The sequence below is a fragment of the Typha angustifolia genome, chromosome 7 (genome assembly GCF_048772165.1).
Source record: "Typha angustifolia cultivar Huaian chromosome 7, ASM4877216v1, whole genome shotgun sequence".
Lineage (NCBI taxonomy): Eukaryota > Viridiplantae > Streptophyta > Magnoliopsida > Poales > Typhaceae > Typha > Typha angustifolia.
In genome coordinates this window covers 4,986,604-5,010,791 of record NC_133245.1, presented here as the reverse complement: position 1 = coordinate 5,010,791, position 24,188 = coordinate 4,986,604, and the positions used below count along the sequence as shown (strand labels likewise).

The window sequence follows — 24,188 nt, the reverse complement described above, 5'->3', positions numbered from 1 at the left end:
AGTGCGTTTTAGAAAAACTAAAATCTCTCTCTCTTCCTCCCTCTACAACACAAGAATAAGTATATTATATAGTTGCTCACATGACTTGCACGCTATAACCTATAAATGAAAAAGAAACCTAACGGAAGAGATATTTAAAACATTTTCAATTGTTCTTAGCCTATGTGTCACAAAAATAAATTTGGGGAATATAAAAACAGTAATAATTGAGAGGGGTATAAGTGTAATTAGATCCTAAGAATTTGATGAACTAAGCCACATTTATGGATGTAGAAGAAGATCACGTCACTGTCCATTGACCAAGGGAGACATGATACAAAGTCTTGTGAGAGAATCTCGCTTTCCTGGAGTTGGGTTGCTATCAAGTCTCAGATGGCCATACACAATTTCTCTTCCATTGCTTTCAGTCAAAAATAGCAACCGCACCAACCCTTTCAAGTACAACACAGAGAGACCTTTGGGTAGGGCATTCACACTTAGCCAATTGTGAGTGTTGATGAGTGGTTGGAGATCACCACCATGTCATAGAAGATGATGCTCTTGTCAGTTTTTAACCAATTTAATATTCTAAAACGCTTTGGTTCTTGAGAAGACTTGGGTGTCATTTGGAGGCATTGGGCCTATGAGTGCCTAAATGACATTGAAATGAAAAATTGTCTGAATCCTTCAAAATAGACAGCTTCTACTGCCAGTAGTTTATCTTCAATCATTTTTTTGCTACTTGTGGCAGTGAGGTTTTCTTTTTGTACTCCTAAGATAACTTTTCTAGAATCGTTTAAGACTATCTTTTACCAGGATGAATGAGAAGCACTAGAAGAGGACAACACAATCTCAGAGAGATGGTTGGTTTACTAATGGAACCTTCCTCAAGGGAGTGGACTATATGAACAACCACATCAACAACAAACATAAGCAACAGCAGCTAATATGATATGATCCTAGATACATCACAACAGCCAAGTTTAAATAGGGAATGACACTGCTGTTTGGATTGAGACAAAATGGAGGTGAACAAGGATTTCGCGCTGCTTATCGACGGTAAATAAACAGAATCATCCACTGTTTTAGTGAGAAGTAAAAATATTCTGAAAGTTACTAGATAAATAATACAAAATGTAAGTCTTGTTTGGCTAAATACATTAACTTATGCAAGTTTGTTAGTGCTTAAACACCAAAAACTACAGAGTTTATGCTTGGATATAATTTACATAAATTTCTGTGCAAGAAAAGAAACCGTAAGGATTATCCATGGTTGATTTCAGTCTTAGAAGCTTTTTATCACCTCTCCTGATGCTGCAAGCCTCCTTTTCTCCCTCTTCCCTGATCTGCATGCAAAGGCAACTGCATCACAAGTTTTGTGTGATGTGAAACTATGAGAAAGGTACTTTTCCAACACGCCTATACAAATTTAGCTGAGATGAATGTTTAATATCCAAGATGTGTTCCAACACAGGAGAGAAAAAAGAAACTAGGCCTTGGCATCAACAGGCCCAATAAAACACCTTAGTCATGGGCAATATTATACTATTATGGAGTACATTAGAGGACATTATGGAGGACCCTTAGCACTACTCTTTATGGAATGCATTTGTAACCAGGATGGTCGAACCGACCGGCACTTATCATGCCAAGAGAGTATCAGCACTCAACACGGGTTGTGCCAATGGCATAGCTTCGTATCGAGTTGTGCTGAGTCATGTCGACATAGAGTTTCAATTTTTTTCACTTTAAAAATTAATTTGAGGTGTACAAATGATAGATCTAACTCAATTTTGCTAGATCTATTACTTGTAAGGGTTATTCCACATAGATCTAATATTTTGGTGCTAAATCTATTAAAAAACGTTATAAAATATAGGAATCAAATGGAAAATTTGATTTCCCCTAAAATTTTCCCTAAATTTCAAAAAGTCTAAAATTAATATGTCAAATTCATTTAAATTGGTTCAAAGACCGGTATACAAACATATATGAGTTGATTTGAACCCAACTTTTATAAATTTTAGCAAACATTTTAATACGATCGGATTTCCTCTGAATTTCAAAAACCCAACATTAATATGCCAAATTCATTCAAATTGGATTAAAATTGATAAAAATGTTGGATTAACTACATTCAACTAGGTCTCCGATGTGAAACCGGCTCGGAGGGTACATCTAGGTTAGTAGCAGAATTGCTGGACCTTGCGGTCCAAGGAGAATATTCCCTGAATAATCTTACATCGTTAGAATAATATGACACTAGATGGATTCACTTCGTAACTTTCCGATTTACGTTTTTAGTATTTAGCCCATTTTCATATTCAGACTCTATCTGGGTCTGATCTGGATGGAAAGCCGACGATGGTGTTGGTGGCGAGTGTGGTGGTGATTGCGGTTTAGGGGCCAGTAATTGTGAATTGGCTTGTAGATAAATGTTTGATGGAAATGACATGGAGGGTTGATGATGATAGTGATGAATAGGTACATTAATACTTTAGAAGAGTAGAGGAGCAAGAAGTAGACCGGCCCCTACGAGACTAGGGGGATTGACAGACGAAGAGGGAGGAGAAGCTTCAGCCTCTTGGAGAAAGGTGTCGGCAACTTGAGAAGAACATGAGGGAGGCTAGGGAAGATGAAATTAAGAGATAGAGATCGAGGTAATGCAAATATTCCTTATGTTAGATTGCTCTCCATTTATATATAGAGGTTAATCCTAAACCAACTTGAGCTTCTACTATTTTAAATAACTTGACTAGATTGAGTAAGACTCATACTCCTAATACACAAATTGATTTGACTTGACCAATTAATCCATTTAACAACTTGAGCCCATATTTAGTAGGCACCCAAGTCTAGGACTCACTAAAATAATAGATGAAATAGAAAATGGCTAAACTAAGATAAATGGCTCGACCCAACGAGCCCAATCCCCCTTGATGTAATCCGCCTTAACTTGGTTCACATCAATATACCATGCTTTCGCTCAATTTGTCCTCAAAGTGATAGCTCGAGTGGGTTCATCAGCTTAGGTACAATGAGTAGATCGAGTAGAACCTACTTTGCGAGTCCGACGATGGCTTGAACCTCCTTATTCATCTTGGACTTGAGTTTAACCATCTATGGCCCTTTCAAGTGGGCTTCCCTTAGCCTCTCAAAGGAAAGGGAAAACTGAAACCGAAAAGAGGCCTGAGTCAATTTGACGTGAGATCAACTTGGGCTAATCTTGGGCCAATTGAATTTGAGTTGCATCCAGAGCCTTCTAGAGCTTGTCCAAGGTGAGGTGGTGGCCAACCAAGATGGGAAAACTGCAACAAGGGACTAACCAAAGCTCAACCTGATTGTGGACTTGGGTAGTGCCCCAATGCAAGGAATGACTTGATTGGTCGATAGGTGCACATGGCTAGTTTGAGTTGGCTAGACCAGCAATGCATACAATGCTTGCACGAGTGCGTCCAAGGTGAATAGTTGGCTGATCATATTGGGGAAGACCCTGATAGGGGTCAAACTAAGGCTCAGCCCGTTTGTAGACTTGGGTGACATTTGCACACGAGAGACAACCCAGCTAGTTGGTCGGTGCATCCGTAGTCTTGTTTTGGCCAACTAGACTGGCATCAGATCCAAAGTGTGGGGAAGCCCATTTAAGGAGAGTAGATGGCTGATCTTGATGGGGAATGCCTTGAAAGTGATCGAACTGAACCACGACTTTGGTCTCGAGCTTACCAAGGTTCAGATGCAATTGGGAATCTGACTCAATTGAGTGACACGTATGCATGGAGACCTCAAAGGCCTCCTCATTCTCCTCCATCACCTCATCCACTTTACTCTCTGCTCCTTGTGCTACAACCTCATTTCGCATTGGTTCTTCCATAAGCATTATGGTAGCCAGCTTCACATATTCATGCCCCGAGACGAGTTTCTCATCACTATTGAAGCATAACTCTTCAACTTTTTTGTCCTCCACCTGGGTTGTTGTGGGACATCATGTAGTAGGCCATGGAGAATCTTTGTAGGGCAAGGGTGGATTTGAACTAATTTTGATCGTAGGTGGCTAAGCTAGAGTTCGCTCTACTCCGTTCAGGTTGCGAGTGGCCTAGCAATTTCCCGCATGTCTATTCAGGTCTGGTTGTTTTGTATGTTGTAATGCCGCTCTTAGATCTCCTCCTCAATCATCTAAGCTATGGTGAATGCCTCTAGCAAGCTCCAAGGTCGAGCCGCCTTCACCTTGGCTTATACATCATGATGGAGGCCTTTAATAAATAGGCTATTTAGGGTCAAGTCTCCCCACCCACGGACTTGATTACTTAGTCAGTTGGACTTCTCATGATAGGCTCGAACCGTCATCTTTTAGGTTAGCTTGGTGAGCACGGCTAGGAAATCCTCATACTCGATCGATCCGAACAACTTACATAGCTCGTCGGCTATCTCGCCCCACGAATTGAAGGGCCTACCCTTCGAGAAGCTCAAAACCACCAATTTGTGAGTTTCTCAAGGTGGGAGGTTGCCAACAACAACTTTTGGTTCTCCAGTGCCCTTTGGTATGAGAAAATTTGTTTGGCGCGATAGGCCCAGCCAAATGGATCGCTGTTATCGAATTGGGGAACTCAAGATGCACCTTCCAACCTTGAATCCTTATGTTTTGCTCTTCCTCCAGAGGGTACACCCTAATGTGTCTTGCTGCCATGGATTTGGTGGTGGTTATTGTTTGAGAACCATTGGCTCTTGTATCAATTGATGTGAACCCGACTCAGAGAGTAGATCTAGGTTAGCCGCAGAATTATTGGTCTGCAGTTCGGAATGAATATTCGTCAAATGTTCTTACACCGTCAGAAGATTATGAAATCAGATGAATTTGCTTCATAACTTTCCGATCTACATCTTTGGTATTCAATCCCTTTTTATATTCAGACTCTATCTAGGTCTGATCTGGATGGAAGGCCAATAGTGGTGTTGGTGGCAAGTGCGGTGGTTATTGCGGTTTATGGCAGCAATGGTGGATCGACTTATAGATGGTGATGGAAATGACATGGATAGTTGATGATGATAGTGATGATTAGGTAGGTTGATATTTTAGAAGGAAAGAGGAAGGAGAAGTAGGTTGGCCCTATGGGCTAGAGGGATCGTGGACGAGAAGGGAGGAGAAACTTCGGCCTCTTGGAGAATGGCATCAACGGCTTGAGAACACAAGGGAGGTCACAAAGGACAAAATTGAGAGATAGAGATACAGGCAATAAAAGTATTCATTGATACGTTAGGTTAGGTTACTCTCCACATATATATAGAGACTAATTCTAAAATGACTTAACTCAGACTTTTATTACTTTAAGTAACTTGACTAGACCGAGTAAGACTCATACTCCTAATACACAAATCAACTTGCCTAGACTAATTAATCAATTTAACAATTTGAGTCCATATTTAACAGGCATCCAAGTCTAGAAATCACAAAAATAGCAGGTGAAATAGAAAATGAATTAACTATGATAAATGGCTTGACCCAGCGAGCCCAATGTCCCTTGATGTGATATGACCTAACCCAATTCACATCAGTCTTAGTTTTAATTGTTGACTTATTATTAATTAATTAATGTATTAAATCATATTATGTATATAAAATGTTTCTACTTGACTATTGCTTTAATAAAATAGGTTATTTATAACATTACCTAAGGATAAAAGACTCTAATATGGAGTTTAATGCATATATTCAAACTACAAATATGTATAAAGTTCATAAAAGAGGTAAATCACTGGCACGCAGGGGCGTGCCGATCAGGTTTTGGCACTGCACATGCCTTTGGCAAGACCATCCTTATTTGTAACAAATCAAGTATGTTATAGTTTTAATCCATGGGCCAAAACAAGCCTTGGCCACAATAGGCGCAATATGCATATCAGAATAAAAAGGGAATGGCATAATGTCATCTATAATGCAAACTACCGACTAAAGGAAAACCTAATCGCAAAAAAATAATACTGAGAAGCACTAGTCTTTTTCATGCACTATTGTAAAAGAACTGCAAGACAAAAGGTTTCATATCCATAACACCTTAAGATTTGCATGCTCTGGAACTCAGGAGTAACTTAGAGGTATCGTGTTGGAATCATTTCATGCACTTTGATGGGGAAACCATAGAACTCATTATTTCTAGTATCCTCTTTACGGTATTGGAAACGACGCCACCATGAGAGACCTCTATCATCTGAAGCTGTACTTGCATCAAGTGTGTTATCCAGCAGTGTCCCAACTAACATTGCCACTGTTGGAGCTGATGAGAAGATTGTATTCAGTATATCATTAAACTGCAAATCAAGCAAGCAAAAGAGAGTCAGAACCAGCACAAAATGTTGCTAGATGGCTTCTACTTGAGTCATCATATCATTATTTAGTCCAAACATTTATGGAAGGTTACTATCATTTCACCAAACATCAGTACGACTTAAATTTCCTGAGGATGATTGTCTCAAGGAAAGTGAAACTCTAAAGATGAACAGCAGGGGAAAGAACAAACTGCAGAAATTATGGAACTCAAGCCAACTTAATGTTCTGAGGACTTCATTACAGTTATCTGACACATTTTGTATACATGCGGGATAAAGGAAAAGCGGTTTCTAGTGATGTAGATCGATAAGCTATTACTCACCCATCCAGCATTTGATTTTGCAGGCCCATGTCCCGCAGAAGCAGTGTACTCATTAAAATACTGAGGAACAGATACACCAAGGAAAAGTGAAAGGCCCAATATGTAAAGGTTCCTCATGGAGTTGTTGTTTGCAAATTGAGCAAATGAAATCCCCACAGCAGCTAAAAGAATTTAGAAAATGATACCAGTAAGATATTGAGATTTGAAGAAATGTTATAGGCAGTGTGCCCATGATTATGAGGAATTGAGGATCACTATAACTCACCAACAAGACCAAAGAGAACACAGTATATTGCTGCAAAAATTGGCAACGGGATTGATGCAAAAATGGCCCCAAACTTCCCTGCCAATGAGGAGTATTTACATATTTCAGGTTAGTAAGTTGCGGTAGTTCTGTCACACTGACATCAATATATAAAAAGTATGGAGAAGAATATCTCTAAATCAGATCATTTAGGAGAAGACATACCAAAGATGGAAAAGAATATCATAAAAGCAGTTGATATCTGCACTACTCTCCGGCTTCCAACTCGTGTCAAGCCAAGGAACCCAATATTTTCACTGCATCACCGTTCCAAATACTTTTACTCAATCAAAACTAATTGGCACATATATTTTCGCAAAACCAGTGTTGGCAATACAAAGAACAGGTAGTAATCGAACCATCATCATCTCAAATTAATCCAGAGAAGAATGTAAACCTTATGAATTTATGGTATTAACATATTTGATGCAAAAATAATTCATGTAGCTGCTCATGGAAAAGATTGCCATAAGAGGGAAGACTTATGCCACAAAGGAAGAGAATGGGGAAAGAAAGGACTGAATTCCCTCACACTGATGCAGTTGAACCAGCTGCAGTCCCAAAAATGCCTTCAAGAAGCATGCCTATGCCCTGTGGTCAAGCACATAACGCGAAAGAGGAGTTAAAACCATATGATAAATATATGTAATTGCATTATGCAAATAAAGGTATAGGTTGGACACTTCATAAAATTTACTAGGTCAGAAGTGAACAAGAAAAGATCTTCAAGAGAACCAAACTAATGTTTTCTTGCCTCCTCTATTTTCTTGATATCTAGCCTCTAAGAAACATAAAATAGCTCAACTTAACGGCATTAAATGCTGCTAAGTAGCATAATAGTCACAGAATAAGTTACAAGATTTTTGTGATACTATTCTCAAGAGAATGTGACTCTTTTTTTGTAAAACAAACCTGCAACCCAATGCTTCGGCTAAGAACATGAGCAGGAGGAGGTGTAGCACCTGCTAGACGCGCTGCTGCATAATGTGCCCCGGTAGACTAAGTATGATGTAAGAAGCATTAGAGACCATATATTTATAAAACAAACCAATAAGTATATTTGGCAAATTTGAGTTTCTCTTCTCACTCACCTCAACGGCTGAAACGAGTACAGCACCCATCATTCCAAACGAGTGACTTGCGGTAAAAATTGGAGGACCCCACTGAAATGGGTATGGAATTTTAATCCTAAAATCAGAAAGAGCAATGCTGAATGGAAGGCTTACTCTGGGTAGTATTTCTGAGATAGATCAAAGAGTATTCCTCAAAATCTTACCATGGAGCAGAAGAAATAAGGTAGGATCTATCAGTGCGGCAATGCTGCTTTGTCTTTTCTGGGACATGGTTGTATGCACCACCAGCAGTAAGAATAGCAGCAAAAGACCAGACAATAACAATGCACAAAAGCAATGAATATCTCTCAAACAAGAAGTAAGCTCTCTCATGGATTTTCTTCGTGTACTGCAAGAAGAATATTAAGCAGTGAGTTTGTCGGTTCACTGCACGGCATATAGTAATTGTGATATTTAATATTTGACATCAGTCTATTTACATCGTCACCTGTTGAAGAATAACCAACAGAATTAACATAGGCAGTCCAATCTCCACACATTTTCCAACCTGAAATATTAAAAAGAGTTGACATTCTTCAAGCCATTTGAGTTCCTTCACGGTTTTCTTAAAGATTGAATTGTTATACCTGAGGAAAGCCCCGCCCAAATAACCCAAGACCCACTACACACACTATGGGAACTATAATTACCGGACTGAAATACCTGCAAACATTTAAGTCATTATTAAAAATTAGTGAATGCAGGACAACATACTATTTTAAAAAGTAAACCTAAAATTAATTGCTTGGCAAGATAAGAACCCTTTACTTTGAGTATTTCCCCCATGCTGTGCTGTATCCGATAATAATGTTGAGGAATGAAGACACAATTAGGGCTCCTTGAATGGCTCTGATGGTGTGGACAAACCTCTGCAAAGTGCAAACACCCCCAATAGATGATTAGGATAAAAAGTTGACAAATAGTTTGGTGACGGTCAGTCTCCGCTCTGATAAATGAAGGATTTGAATCCAAATAAGGTAACTAACAGTTATAACAACAAGGATTAGGCTTTGGGTATAAGCAATGCATGAGATTTGAAACTCTTATCCAAATCCAACCTGAGGACTATTAACTATGATATTTAAGATCTGAATCAGATAAGATTTGTAGATCGAGATTGGGTTTGATTGTTAACAGTTTCATTGTTACCCTAATTGCAGGTGGGAGCACAGAAACAAGTAACCGCAGTTCATGTATTCATGAAACCACAAAGGTAATAAGTGATCAAATGAAAAATAAATAATCTCAAAATGAGAGAGAGAGAAAGTTTAGAACAAAAAATCTACACATATCTTAAATTTTCAGTAAGTCAAGCATTGAAATGTGTATCTGAATTTCATACTTGAAGGGGGGGAAAAGAACAGAAAAGAGAAGACAAGGAAAAAGGGAGAGATAATGAAATAGAACCTTGAAGGCCAGACTACAAAATCCAGTGTTTTTAGAATTAACTACCAAGAATAAGAACCTCCCCAACAATCAACATGGGTGATTAAAGTCAGCTAACTAATCCACATTCCACAGGCCCAACTCAACCCTATTGTACTAACTTTCTTTTCTAGATAAGATGGAGATCATTTAAGAAAATCTCTTCAAAAAATTGTCTTTTGCTGCCAAATAATTTGATAAAGTTCTATTTTAAAGGATAAACAATGATAATACTTCCAAACTCAAGCAAACTACTATCAATTTACCTGGTGTTCATCATCGTATGCGCGCATAGAGAAGTCTCTGATGATCGACATAACTGGGATGGCAAATGCAAAGGAAGCATTCATCACTGTAGGAAGTCGACTTCCAATAAATGTCTGAAGTAGTGTATTTACTCCACTCATAAATAAAAACGTCTGAATGACGCGTGCCTTATCACCCTTTTCAAAATTATTCCATAAGAACACAGAAAGGATGTTGGATATTAGAAACTCACGAGAAACTTAATTAAACACTAATAATATACACTGCAGATAGATATGCTCCAAAGTAATTACATGGTTTCCACCCATTAGAGGAACAAGCGAAGTAGAGTACATCACAATTGACCCCAACATCACAATATAGTGCAGGAATGAAAGTACAAGCACTTGCGCTGCAAAGAACCAATAACTCGTAAGAGAAAGTTATGCATATATAAACCATTCAGAAAATTTGAAATTCCAAAAGAAATCAAACTAGAAAAATAAAGTGAAACTGTGCAAACTTAAGAAATAATGGAGTAATCTATATCAGACTGACAAGGACAGAAGTTGGGAGGAGATAAAGACTGCAGGTGCATCCCAACAATGAACAGAATCAGCTTGAATGGAAAAGGAGAATTGTGCTCCTATGATAACTGTCCCAAAGAAAAGAACCTTATAACCATCAATGCCTTAAAGGATCTCCAATCTATGTTCGAAGCACATCATGAACCAAACCCATCAATTCGATAACTCCAACCTCCTAATGGATTAAAACCCAAAGTTTTTTTTTAATTTTGTTCTAAGATTTATGAGCAAAGTATAACTGAGGAAAGATCACTACCTAACAAATTCCAAATAGAAAAAAAAGAAGGAAAATCTTGGTGATATGAGCTATCTTCAAAGAACGAAGGCAAAATTACTCAAGCAACAAGAAAGAAATACAAAAGAATGATCTAAATCCACAGAGACCCAAGAACGAAAACCAAGAGACCTAGCCAAAAACCACCACAAACCAAACAAAATCAAAGGAAACACAAATGGGTAGTGATCAAAACAGGGGAAGGAAGAGGATCAAAGGCAAGAGAAGCTTCTCACGCCAACTTGGGTTGGAATGGACGCAGAATTGAAGGGTGTGGAGCTGTTCGTTAGGAGTGTGGATGACTCCCATCCCGACCATGTGAGGAACCAACGGCGGCGGCTGTGTCGCCGGCGGCGCCATCACCGGAGGTGGGTTCGTCTCAACCATCTTGGTGGCTATTCTTCTTCTTCTTCTGCTACTACAACGACTAGAGCTCAAAGTTGGAAACTATGCTCTTCTTCTTTTCTGTTATAATAAAAGTGTCGTTTTAAGTATGAAAGAAGGAAGAGGAGAGCAAATAATGGAAGAGAGCTTCTGTACAAAGACATTGTACATCTACACGTTTGGGTCCTTTTTTCAACAATAGTAGACAGGGAGAGATCGAGATATCGAAGTTTAAATTGTAATAAGTTAACGGATACCGAGGGGACGGAGAAATAGAAGAGGCGTAGGGTAGAAAATGAAAAATATTTTGATATTTTTACATAATTATCATTGAAAACTTTCTAAATATCATAATTATTATTATATTCTTTAAACATATCATAATTGCCACTTATTTGACAAGTTGATCCCCTCAACTTTCTAATCTCTCATTTTTTATTTCTCTTTTCTTAATAAAAAATAAAAGTAAATTAGTCGCAGAGTGCCTAAATTTGATTAATATTTTGCTAACGAAAAACCTAAATGGACAACTAATAAAAAAATTAAGATATTTTAATAGTTAAGAAAGCGTGTCAAATAAATAAATAAATAAATCTGTCTATATATAATAAGAAATAATTAAGAGAATTTAAATATAGGGTTTTTAACCGGTCTTAAAATTTTAATATATAGCTAGGAATATTATTATCTCAATCAGTGATTTTACTAACACAATAAAGTATAGGTTAATTTATATTAGATGAGTAAAAATATTTTCCGGCAATTTTAAATAATCAAAATCCTAATTTCAATTATCCTAAAGTTTCTTATAACAAGGAAACAGGAGGATTTCTGAACTCCAGGAAGCTGGTTAATTTATGTCAGAATTAAATCACCTCTGAAGTAGGCAGAGAGAGAGAGAGAGAGAGTCCCTTAACTGTAATACTATCTTCACATTTGCTGCTTTAAAAGCATGTCAGCTCTGGAATAGCATCCAAAGTTTGCTTCCAGGCTCTCTCTCAGGTGCAAAATCCTATCCCCTGTTTGATCCCATGAGACCTCCTACTCCCAGTGATTCATGAGATGAAAATAAAATGACACTGAGAGAATGACGAAGATATCCATCCATGAAGTGAAACAAATCTCCAACAGCTTCACATGGAAGCAGGCATTTGCAGTGGAGTATACGAATTAATACTACTATTCTTATTCTTATTTGCTAACTACGAGAAACAGAGGAAGTCGGCACCGACCTCTGATATATTTATTAGCACCAAGTCAAGCAGATTATTTATAATCGACTACTCCTACTAACTGCAAGCACCAAGTGAATTTTAAATTTGGAATACTTTAAAAATGGTACATATCTTGGGTAATTCAACATTAATGAAGCACCAATGGAAAGGCATTTGCTTTCTGATCTCAAAGTAATAGTACTCTCCAGATATAATAATACTTGGGTTACAACTTAGAAGTACTACGTTACAATATTCCAGATCAATGATCAAAGGATTCCATTGGAAAACCAATAAGTCCAACACCTTATGGTAAATTACAGTTTACTCCCTCATTGAGTCATGGTTTAGCCTAATTTTAATTTATCTGTTGAAACTTACCGTAGAAATATAGTTTAATTTGATGATAGTTAGAATAGTTTGGTCATTTGTACCTTTAATTTTAGATGAAAAATTAAGCAAATTATAAATTGACTTGGCTCACAGGAGATTAAGTGGTTAAATTTAATGTATAAGGGTATCAGTTATAAATCTAGCCAAGCTAAATGAGGTTAAACTGTAAATTATAAAATTATATTAAGAAGCAACCATCAGTCAACCAAAACAATATTTTCCTTTTAAATGCAAAATATTTCCATAGGTGTTAAATTTAAAAAGAGGGCCCCAAGATGTGATCCCCCTATGTCATTCCTGGTCCATTCTGCAATTTTGTGTCATGGAAATTGATTGTTCTAAGTACTGCTTATAACTCATAACACACGGAAGTCTAACATAAATAATATCATAATGTTCCAGTATAGTGAAAGAAACATGCTTCTACGAATTTGAGAGCAAATAGGCCACTGACCAGTTCAAGATCCTCAAAAGACAGGGAAACATATTGATTCAAATAGGCAATTTAATAACACTTCTGTCTATTGAGTGAGCTTAATGGAGGATCATCTTACATCACCCCTGAATAGCAGACGGCTTATGAAGAGATGAGGTCTACCAATAACAACTACTGGATAACCTTCCAAAGGTACACTCTTGTATTGTATGTTATCTAATGCTTTCCATCACTTTAAGCCGCTTGGATCATTATCAGCACTTCCAACTGTGAAACAAACAGAAGTATAGGCTGACCTAAGTGAACCCATATGTCGGCAATACCAAGAACATGAGAAAGAAATGGCTCATAAGCTCGGATAAAAACAATCTTTAAGCAGTGAATTATTCTCTGACACAAGCAATACAGCTTAAAAATGTGAAAGATGAAATTAAGTTAAACAAGGACTGAAGGTATCGTATTAAACCCAAAGGTGATACTCATATCCATACTCCTGAGTAACAGTCAGAACAGTAACCAAAATAGATACAATACCATCGAGTTTGATACAAAATCAATGCTTACTCAGCCGCCAAGGGATTGAGCACATGCCCAACAAATAGCACTGTTCCAGTCATATCTTCTCTGATCAAAAAGACAAACGGGTGATCAGCTACAAAATCCAATGGCTTCATTGGCAATCCCCTTAATTTCACCACTGCGGCAGAAGCAGCAGCTGCTTCAGTACCTTCCTCATTAACTTCAATAAAGGATTTGTGAAAAATTGATGAAACACTGAGACTATCGCCTGTATGTGAATCAACCATTTCTCCTAAATCTCCCTCATTGCTGAAAGGCAATACAAGCCCCAAACCTTTTAATAGTTCGGATGCTTCGAATCCAAAATTTATCTTGAACTTGGGTACCTTGAATTTCCCCACTGAAACCTTCTGCCTGGGAAGATGGCGGTCTAAGAACTCAGGATGAGAACTCAACTTTTCAATAAAACTCATCAGACCATCTTTTGCTTCAGGTAGATAAATATACATTGAAAATTGTCTCCTATCCTCCCCTTGCTTATACGGAAGCCTAAGCACTTTGAAATCATTGTAAGAGGAGAGGAGCTGGTCTTTCCCACTAGACATGAAAGGCACTTGAATAATGCTTCCGCTGAGTAGGTGGAACTCATCCTCTTTGGTTTCAGATGCATCGAACTTCTCCGTCCAAGCTCCTTTGAAATACAAAGCATTACTGAGCACCAACCTAGTGCTCCGGTCAACAGAACCCACAGGAAGGACCTCTTTGATCAGACCAGCTGTAGCACTCTCCACCCATGAGTTGACTTGATGAGTCACTTCAGCTGCCTTAACCAATAGAATAAGAAGGCAACAAAGTCACTACCATTAAAAAGCATAGCAGCACCACTGCTAAAATGAACGTTGAATAGAAGCAGTTGGATGATTTCAAGCAATAAAGTTAAAAATGTAAATAACAATTCATACACAGATCTCCTGGCAGAAACAATAGATGCACAGATTTCAATTTTGCCATCATCGTAACACCACTGTAGATGTCACTGGAAACTTAACTCAGGTTTAAATATTGGGGTGAAAATTAAATCTTGTATTACGTGTATCACACCACTAAGAAGAGCAATCATACAGAAAGAAAACCAACGTTAAAGGAGGTTTATAATCATCAAAATAATCCTCGTAACACAAGGCAAAAGTTGCTGATTGGGGATTATAAGGCCTAGTTTAGCATGATATTTATTCTTTTTTAAGTAAGAATTAAGATAAAAGTTGTTTGTGCCTGAAAACTGCAACACCTGATGGGCAGGGAAAACGATGTGAGACAGCAGGGCATAAAAAAGGGGAAAGAGGCCATGAAAGTAAAGTGAATGGAGTCCGGCAAAAAAAACAAATAGGAACCTTACTGTAAACATGAAGGGACAATTTCAACTTCTGCAAGTATTGGCGTTTTCAAGAATATTCCAAGTTATGGAAAGGAAAAATGGCAACTGAAAGACTCTTTCCTCAAAACCTAACAACTCCGTTGAACTCAACTTACAAGTTAATCTTTCACTATCTTAAGCCAAGTGAATTTGCTAAAAGCCAATCCACATAATACTAATTGAATTAGGACTATCAAAACAAATTAGTGACAAGAATGATAAAATGATAACATTCAATTGGCTCAAAGAATAGAAAGAAAATTCTGAAACATCAGAAAATTATTTGCTACTAAGATTGATATTTATCACTAATATATTGTTATCAATATTAAATTGAATGGGACGCCAAAAACTAATGTGAACTTCAAAAGAAAGGCACATCCAGAGGTTAGCTACAAGTTGCTCAACACCCCTATGAACGAGTTTTGAATGTGCACAATGCAAAGTAGGACAGAATAAAAGGTTCAATCAGAAATGGCGGAGCTTGTAAATTCAGAACAGCCATACAAAGTGGACGTTGTTTTATAATATTAAAACATGTTTCTAAAAATGAGCACAAATTTTATCAACACAATTACAGCCTTATGCATTTCTCCATTTGTTTATGAAGGAGCCTTGTATGATTCTAAAGAAATAGATACAATAAGGATGTACAAATGGAGCCTTATAAATCCAATGAAATACATACCTACAATAAGGATGTAAATGCCTTCTTGGAAAATGGCGGAGCTTGCAGTTCACAGCAGTTGTATAAAGTGGCTCTTATTTCATACACTGAATCTATCTAGCGTCTTTTGGAAAAAATAAAATGTCTGTCTAGCAGGATGGAATAGTTCCGACCTAATGATATCATTTGTAAGATGCACATTTTGTCTGTAATGAATCAATTGCTTTTTCAACACTCAACAGAGTAGCTTAATAAATACATTTCGCAAATGACTTCTCTGTTGGCTGTATAATAAAGTGGGAGCCATTCCAAAGGAAGGATAGTTTACAGATATGCTGGGAATTTGTATTTAGTATTGAACCAACTGCACGCACTATTAAGGTCAGGATAAATGGATAATATGAATCATACAAAATGAACTTAAGCAATTAAACCACTTGGTTTAACCAACACTTATACCACAAGAATATGGAATACTATAATACTGAACAATTTTGAACACTGGCACATAAAAAGGAACCTAATGTCCTAAGGCCTAGTTTTTCCATGCCAAGCACTGACATAATAAAATTGAATATAGCACTCGCTAATGGAAACCATCTTCCTACCCAAAGATTACTATCCACATACCAATAAAAAATAACGCCATCAAGGAGATCGTTAACTTGTATATAGATAGCAAAATGAACCAAACATATATTTAATAAATGTCTCCGTTCTCAAAGTAAGCGTCATCTATCCATCTTCTTCATTTAACAGATATGTATACGCTTAAAAATGTAACAACCAGTGGATTGGGCAAATGGATCCTTCTCCTATAACCTATCGATTACGAGAAATCAAGAAGATCGAAAGAACTGAGTAAGTAGAACCGCCGAAGTTAGGATTTAATCTGAAAGCGCACCGAATCACATAAAAGTCGCACCTTTGTTTGGAAATCGACAGTTTTAGTCTCTGCCTTGTAAACAGAAGTCACGATCCCCTCGAACGAGGGCTTGAGTGAGAGCGAGGCATCGAACCAGACCCCGTTGGCAAAGGATAAGCGGGGCCCACCGGTCGCCGAGCCATCGGCGAGGACGACCTCGACAACCTGCGAGGAGAGGGCGGCGATCTCGCCGGCTGCGTCGGCGGCGGCAGGGCCCTTGGATCCGGCGAGGAAGGAGGCAATCTGGTCTAAGGTGGGGCCCCTGGCTCCGGCAGCAACGAGGCCGAGTGCCACGTGGAGGGACAGCGGCGAGAAGACGAGGTTCGATTCGGCGGCGGCACGGGAGCTCACGTGGCTCGCGAGCCGAAGGGAGAAAGCCGTCTGGTGCGCGATTGAATCCCTCAGATCCATTTTTAGGGATAAAGGTATAAAATTTGCCGTTTAAATTTCTTTCCTTTGAGAAGAGGAGAGGAGAGGGGAGAAGAGAAGAGAAGAGAAGACGAAGGAAATGGTGACGCGGCGGGAGTCGAATAAGACTAGCGTCCAGGACGAGAAAGGGTACCTCTCAATCTCTCATCTCGTTATTTATTAGATAGGTATCGTCGTATAGATGGCGGGTTCCTATGAGAAATAAAGGATGGGGAAGGAGGGCAAAGAAGTCCACGAAAAATTAACGCGTCGACATTACGGGCACGTGAGTAGGGCGTGTTGCTACGAGAGAAGTCAACGCTACCGACCTCATCGTGGTGCTGGTGTTGACATTTTCTCAGGACACGTATATCTCAACGTAATAAAATAACTTCAAGCATCTGTAAGATATATGCTATATTATTCAGCACTGCAGCTCTGGTTAGTCTTACTAATTGTGACGAAAGTTATGACTTCTAATCTTATAGTATTGAGTTTGATTCCATCCAACATAACAAATGAATTCCACAAACGGTGGTGCGTCGACTTAGAGCAAAAATAGTTGCAAAAATATATCATAGACCCATTACCCAATGGGGAAACTAAGAGGAGAGAGAGAAAAGAGAGAATTGATGAGAAGGGAGATCGATCTCGCTCCTCCACTAAGAGCTCGATTGAGGCAACCACATGGATAATGACAAAATCGATAATTATGGAAGAGCAAGAGAGTTTATGTGGAAGGTAGAAAAGAGAAAAAAAAAAAGAGCAGGGAAAGAGGAGAATTTTCTCTTCCTCCCATTAGAGAAGTAACATTGATGGCTCACTTAGAAGAGGAGGAAGAAAAATTCTCAAACCCGAGCTAGGTCTTAACTTACTAAAGCATTATATGCATATAGGACATATAGGACTGTCAAGCTTGACGAGTAGCTCGAGCTCGGCTCGGCTCAATCAGAGCTGAGTCGAGCCCGAGCCGTTGTAATCAGTTCAATAGGCTCGATATTCTGACTAGCTACAACTAAGGACACATGTCATGAAGAATTGCTCACCCACTCCACCCTCACTCATCCATTCACCCCACTCTCACTCATCACCGTCACCTTCCCCATCCTCACCCATCACCCACCCCACCCTCACCCTCATCCACTAGACCACCACTCATAGCTTCACCCCACGCGTCGCCACCTCCTCCTCTCCATCAGTCTCCTCCTCCTTCTCCGTCGGCCTCTTCCTCATCCTTCATTCACCATCTCCTCATCGTTGCCTCCTCCATCCGTCTCCTACTCCTCCTTCAGCAAGCCGTTACCGCCACCGCCCACGTCGCCACGACCTCATCCTCTAATTAAGCTCGAGTTGAGCTGAGTCGAGTCTGAAAAGAATTATAAGGTTCAAAAGTAATTTCAAGCCAAGTCTAAGCTGAAGCCGGTTCGCTTAGGTTTGACTCATTTACACTTCTATATGCATATAGGGATGGCCATGGGTCAAGCCCCAAAGATGGACAAAATTTGGGTATAGCTTGCCTTGCGAGTTTTATCTTGGAGGCCTAATCTTGACCATCAAGCTGAGAGATTTTTGGTCTGCGAGCCAAGTCAAGTTTGAGCATAAATTCGACTCGATGCTTAATATGCTTTTAAGACTTAAATATGGTTGTCATATTTCATAAGAACCGTTAGTCTATAAAAGCTGAAGGTAATATATGTATATAGTAAAGGAATCATGATAGAAAAATAAGGTGAGGCTACTAGGGTTACTGGCAGGGCACCAAGTCCGGAGTTGGATTGGCCCTACAGAAGCTAAGCCCAATTCCGACTTAATTAGTCAAGCTCTGCCTAGGTAGTATTATGGCTAAAAAATTTTGGGTCGGCTTTGAGCTATCAGGTTAGATAAGCAGCCTTATTACTCATAGTTTGGGTTTTTGCTTAAATGTCTAACTTATAAATTAGAGAGAGTTAGCACCTCTGTATGTATGTATTATTCATCTTTTAAACTCATAAGCTAGTATTTATCACACGATGATCATAAATATATAAACCTCGATTACGTTAAAATGTAAAGTGTTATACACAGCCCTAATAATATAAGAGGCTCTCACTTAGCTAGGATACGGAATAATCTAAACACCATTGGCATATATAGTGAGACGACAAGCAATATGACATACTAGATCCGTATTAGATTTAGTGTAGCAAATATTTGAAGCCAAACATCTCATCATACCAGACAGTATATACTACAAATTAAGTTGGATTGAGCACATGCCCTGAGAATAGCACCACTTGATCCGCTCATGTCTTCTCTGATCATGAACAAGAACGGGTGATCGGCTACAACATCCACAGTCCTCGTTTCTTTTGGCATGAATGCAGATCCACGCAAAAGTGTTGCAGAAGCAGCTGCTGCTTCGGTACCTTTCTCATTAATTTCAACAAAGGATTTGTGGTGAGTTAATTTAATGTTCGATTTCAGCTGCCTGAATCGGTAGAAGAAGAAGACAACAAAGTCACGAACTTTAAGAAGCATAACATCATCACCCCTGCCAATACCGGCAGCACCATACAGAAGCAGTTGGATGATTTCAAGCACAAAGATGGAGATTTGAAGGCAATGAACAATTCATTCGCGAGTCCCTGGCAGAATCTGCATATGCACCTTCGTGCTTCTTGGTTTTTTGCATGTATACCTCTTGAAGTGAAGAAGACAGGGGAAAACAGAGCATGGAAATGAGAACAGAGGCAGTTGGAGTGCTGTGAAGGGAGTCTACTGAAGAGAAGAAGAGATGGAAGTTTTCCCACTGGAAAAATATGAACATTTCCAGGATTTCACTATGGTAAAAGCCAATGGATGGATTTGGTTGACAAAAAATAATGAGAAAGGTGGCGACATACAAAAGCAAATTCTTCGGTTCCAGAAAATTATCACATTGGTCCAATATATCAAGCTTAAAAAATCTAAGGTGACGACATTCAATTGAATGGGACACTAAAAGAATGCAAACTTGGACACATGTCCAGCAAAATTGCTACAGGTTGCTAACACCTCTATCAAGGAGGTTTTGCAGTTCGTGCATCCAGAATGAAAAATAATTGAGATGTGAGAAAGGTTCTCTGGAAATGGTGGACCTCTCATGCCAAAATGCTGTTGTTTTTTTTCTTTTTAATCCTAGAACATGTTTCGTGAAATGACAACATAACACAGCCTTAGAGGTTGATTCACTTGTTTATAAAGGAAAGTTTTATGATTTCAATGGCATGACAAAGGTAAAATAGTGATTCAGAATAGACAAGTAAGAAGAAATTTGTAAAGAATCAGCATGAAACCACTAAAAGAATTTTGGTGAAGTCAGGTTAGCAAGGCTTACTACTGTCAGTACTCATTTGAAACAAAACTGCACTAATATTGGCTATCCTATGACGAAGAATTGGAAGTTAACAAGATATTGCATGAACAAACACATGCCATAAGGTTCCCCTTGAGAACTTTCTGACAGCAACCGTAATGGTACTTCCGGCTTACTAAGAAGCTAAAGAATACAAGGGCGGTATCGCAGCAGCAATACCTACTAACACCACGCAGAAAGACGCAAACAAGATCAAGAGGTACAAGATGCTTTACTTTGAGTTTATGGAAGCAGAATTATGTGTTTGCAGATTGATCAGATTCTTTTTTGTTTTGTTTCTGCTATGTTTTAAGTTTGGTATAAGGGGTACTTCCTTCTGAACAGGAGACAACTATATTTCGATGAATTGAAAGACCCAATTATCAAGTACTAACTTGGAACCGTGCATTAAAAACAAGAACACAGAGCAACCAGGAGAGAGAAAGTAGAATACAACAAGCATATGTCATTGCAGCAACGACAAGTCGCAAACTTTTGGGTTTGCTTCGAAGAATAATAAACAAAACGGTCAACTCTTCTTAGGAGGAAACGAAAGAGTTCCTAACGGGAGAGAAGTTCACTAGAAGGTAGTGAATATTTTCACTAGAAAAATATTTATGTACTCGGGTCCATTCTTGATCTGAAAATATTTTCACTAGAAGATAATGAATATAAAGCTTAAAAAGTATTCATTACTATAATTTAAAAGTAGTACAATTAATGATACAAAACCCATCTTCTAGCATGATTAGTTAAGGCTCACATTTGACATGATTAACAAAACAAAAAGGTTAAACTAATTTAAAAAAATTAAAGCCTAAAGCCCAAAGCAATGGATTGGACTGAAATCAATCCAAGGATTACCATAAAAACCATCAACACTAGGCCCAAAGCTCAACTAATAAAGAAAGTCAAACCAGCCACTTGGGCTAGGCTGCACATAGGCCAAGCCTAAGTTGGGCTGGGCCACACCCAGCCTAGCCCACCACCCTACCACGTCCTCCCTTTCTCTCAACCATGGACAGTCGACGAGGAGAGGAGTGGCTGCCGACGAGCATCACTACTGGTAGCTGAGATTGATATGCCAACCAATACACCTTCTACCGAGGAAGGCATCCATGGTGTCGATTGACCGTTGGAGGGCTAACAACCACCCCCAACGGACCAAGCCACCTACCGGTGAGGTGAGGGAGCTATTGACAATCCTAGTCGCTGATAGTCATAATCGACCCCACTAGCACCTTGCCCTTAAGAAGTAGAAGCTAGCCAAGGGGAAGTCTGGCCGTTAAAGGCAACTAACAGCGAGCACTGTCCTCGTTAAGACCGACAGCCAAGGCGAGAGGCCACTTGGCTGCCCCAACCAGGAGGGCCTAAATGTCGAGGACCACGGCATCTCCTTGCAAAGAGGAAGCTAACCTACTAGTTGGGTAGCTTAGCCGATGACGATGATGGCAGGAATTCCACCTGAAACACGACGAGGCAAGACTACCATGTGTAGCCTCCACCAGGAGCAAAAACGGTCCACAAAAGGCACCACCGGAAAGAAGAGGATGAGGGGAAGCTACTAGGGTTGGCGTAGTGAGGCACGAGGCCAGCCGACCGATTGGATTTTCGACAAAACTACGAATTAAGGAAGACACAAAGAAAAACTTAAATTAATTAATGAATTGCAAATCAAACTTACTTGGAGAATGAGAGAGCTCCAGATATCTAGGGAGCCAGCGGTTCTAGTGGCACTCCGACCCGATAGGGAGAAGAAAGGGGGAAAACGAGAAAAAAAAAGAAAAAGAGAGGGAGAGAACAAAAGATAAAGGGAAGGAAAGAGAAAAAGGCGTGCACGTGCAACTTACGTGCACTAGTTCTTTTTTTCTTTTAATTGGGCGAAGTCTCACAAACTTTTTTATTCATCTAAATAGTTCACTCTTTACACTTATTACCAAAAATTTTTTATTCTTAGCAAATCAGTTACCACCTCATAGGCCCCGTAGGAAAATATTTAACTTATTTTATACTACAACTAAAGCGCTTTGAAATTTGTAACTGTTTATTTGGCATGCAAATTGATGATCTTGTTGGTGCCTATTTAAGCCTTAATATAAGGCGTCCAAAGAAACCATTGATTTTACTTAGTGGTTTTAATTTTAATAATAAACGCTAAATTAAATATTTTAGCTTCGGTTTTTTTGGACCCATCGAGTAATAGTTGACGTGTAAAAACTAATCCTATTTAAGTATTAAATTTAAAGAGTAAAATATTTAGATAAACAAAGAGACTCTGATTTCGTGTGGAGTTCCTTTTGTGTAGTCTTGAAGACAAAGAATTAAACAGTTCAAGTGGCCAACGTGGCTGTTCGAGTGTACTCCATTCATTGATGAGAAATGCTAAAATATATGGAAAAGAAAGGCAATGTTATAATAAGCTCATGCATGCATGATGATCAACAACTGGAACCCTAGTGAAGTCATCATGATAATGAACGGCATACGTAGTATGATTGGGGTCGATCGTTTCGAGCTAAAATCATCAGGCCAACTTCGGGCCAGCCCTCGTATGAGCCGAGATCGAAGTTGGGACTCAAATTTTGGCCTGGCATAGGAAGAGAAGAAGAGAAATAGCAGTGGGAAGGAGGAGGAGTATGTTAGATACAAGTAACTAATAATGGTTAAGGATACTCGGATAGATGTTGCATCTCTTACTAGAAGAAAACGCCATATTATTATTTTTATTATAAAGAAAATATAGCTTACATATATCTATGTAATTAGACTAATAATTTAGGGCATCTCCGCAACTATAGTTATTAGAACTGTATCGAATATTGATCCGGTTAGAGGTCAAGTTATTGGACAGCCGATGGTTTACCTAGTTGAATCGCTAGCTCTTATATATATATAAATAATAAATAGATATATTTATATAATCCTAAAAATTAAAAATAATCTATAAAAGTAATATAATTATATGTATATCTCTTAAGATATATGTTATTTATATAAATACCCTCATGATTATTTTCAAGTTAAGTCATTTAATATAAAATGATAAAAATACTATCAACCAAAAGAAATACTTTTTTTTATCTTTTTAAATTTAAATTGTTCAAATTTTAATGGCATGCAAAAAAGAAATATTTTTTAAAAGGTATACTTGCAAAACTTCTGTATGTTGAGAGATAAATACTAATATGAACTTTAGGTAGACATGCAATCAAATAAAAGACTTAAATACTATTAGGATATGGAATAAAAGTTAACCAGACTAGCGAATTAGTTGATTTTTATCGAGTTAATTATTATCTGGTTTGTTAACAAAATCAAATCGATTTAGTAATCGATTCATGAGTTCACCACCGGTCCGATCAGTCTGTTCCATACTTTAGAATTTAACCTAACTTAGGGGTAAAAATGGATTTTTCTTCCCCCATTTTATTATTCGCTCAGATCTGCACTGCATTTACGTGGGAGAAGTTGATGATAATGTTTTCTATCTACGTTTACAGCGGTCCTACTCACATGCTACGCGTACGATGGACCATATTTAATAGACTGCATCTGCATGCCAAGTTACATGCACTCATCCTTGAGGCCCTAAATAAAGGCATGTTGAAGAGAGAGAGATTAGAGAAGCAAAGAGTTTAACCGATTCACATGCAAACGAACACCTCTACCAGAAAGCAAACTCACCTCTTCTCCGTGCCTGCCTGGTACGAAGAAACCCAGTGCCAATGCCATCACTACACTCGACATGATTCTAGCTTTCTAACTACCGTATAAAATAAATCTCATCTTAATTTCCTTGCGATCTACTATTACTATACTTTTTCAATCTACCCCCTCGTAAAAGAGAAAATCTTCACCTCTGTCCATTTAATTGGTTATCAGTT

At 38.5% G+C, this 24,188-nt stretch overlaps 2 protein-coding genes across 3 annotated transcripts; both read right to left on the bottom strand.

Annotated features, from left to right (window-relative positions):
* Positions 1-1,062: 1,062 nt before the first annotated feature.
* LOC140763533 (nucleobase-ascorbate transporter 3-like) lies at positions 1,063-11,128 on the bottom strand. Of its 2 annotated transcripts, none has more exons than XM_073101758.1 (15): positions 10,808-11,128; positions 10,025-10,122; positions 9,731-9,907; positions 8,808-8,908; positions 8,627-8,702; positions 8,488-8,547; positions 8,204-8,388; positions 8,019-8,115; positions 7,840-7,926; positions 7,460-7,518; positions 7,093-7,184; positions 6,889-6,966; positions 6,624-6,784; positions 6,029-6,282; positions 1,063-1,341 (listed from the first exon to the last, which is right to left on the bottom strand). In XM_073101758.1, exons 1-14 carry the CDS (start codon positions 10,956-10,958, stop codon positions 6,064-6,066), a joined length of 1,641 nt encoding a protein of 546 aa, XP_072957859.1. In that variant the 5' UTR covers positions 10,959-11,128; the 3' UTR covers positions 1,063-1,341; positions 6,029-6,063. The 2 variants fall into 2 exon arrangements, with proteins under 2 accessions (XP_072957859.1, XP_072957858.1); XM_073101757.1 differs by having other exon boundaries at positions 1,063-1,325; positions 10,808-11,127.
* A 2,227-nt stretch (positions 11,129-13,355) lies between these two features.
* On the bottom strand, positions 13,356-17,091 carry LOC140763227 (serpin-ZXA). Its single transcript, XM_073101319.1, has 2 exons — positions 16,524-17,091; positions 13,356-14,341 (listed from the first exon to the last, which is right to left on the bottom strand). Exons 1-2 carry the CDS (start codon positions 16,932-16,934, stop codon positions 13,559-13,561), a joined length of 1,194 nt encoding a protein of 397 aa, XP_072957420.1. The 5' UTR covers positions 16,935-17,091; the 3' UTR covers positions 13,356-13,558.
* Between the last annotated feature and the right edge of the window lie 7,097 nt (positions 17,092-24,188).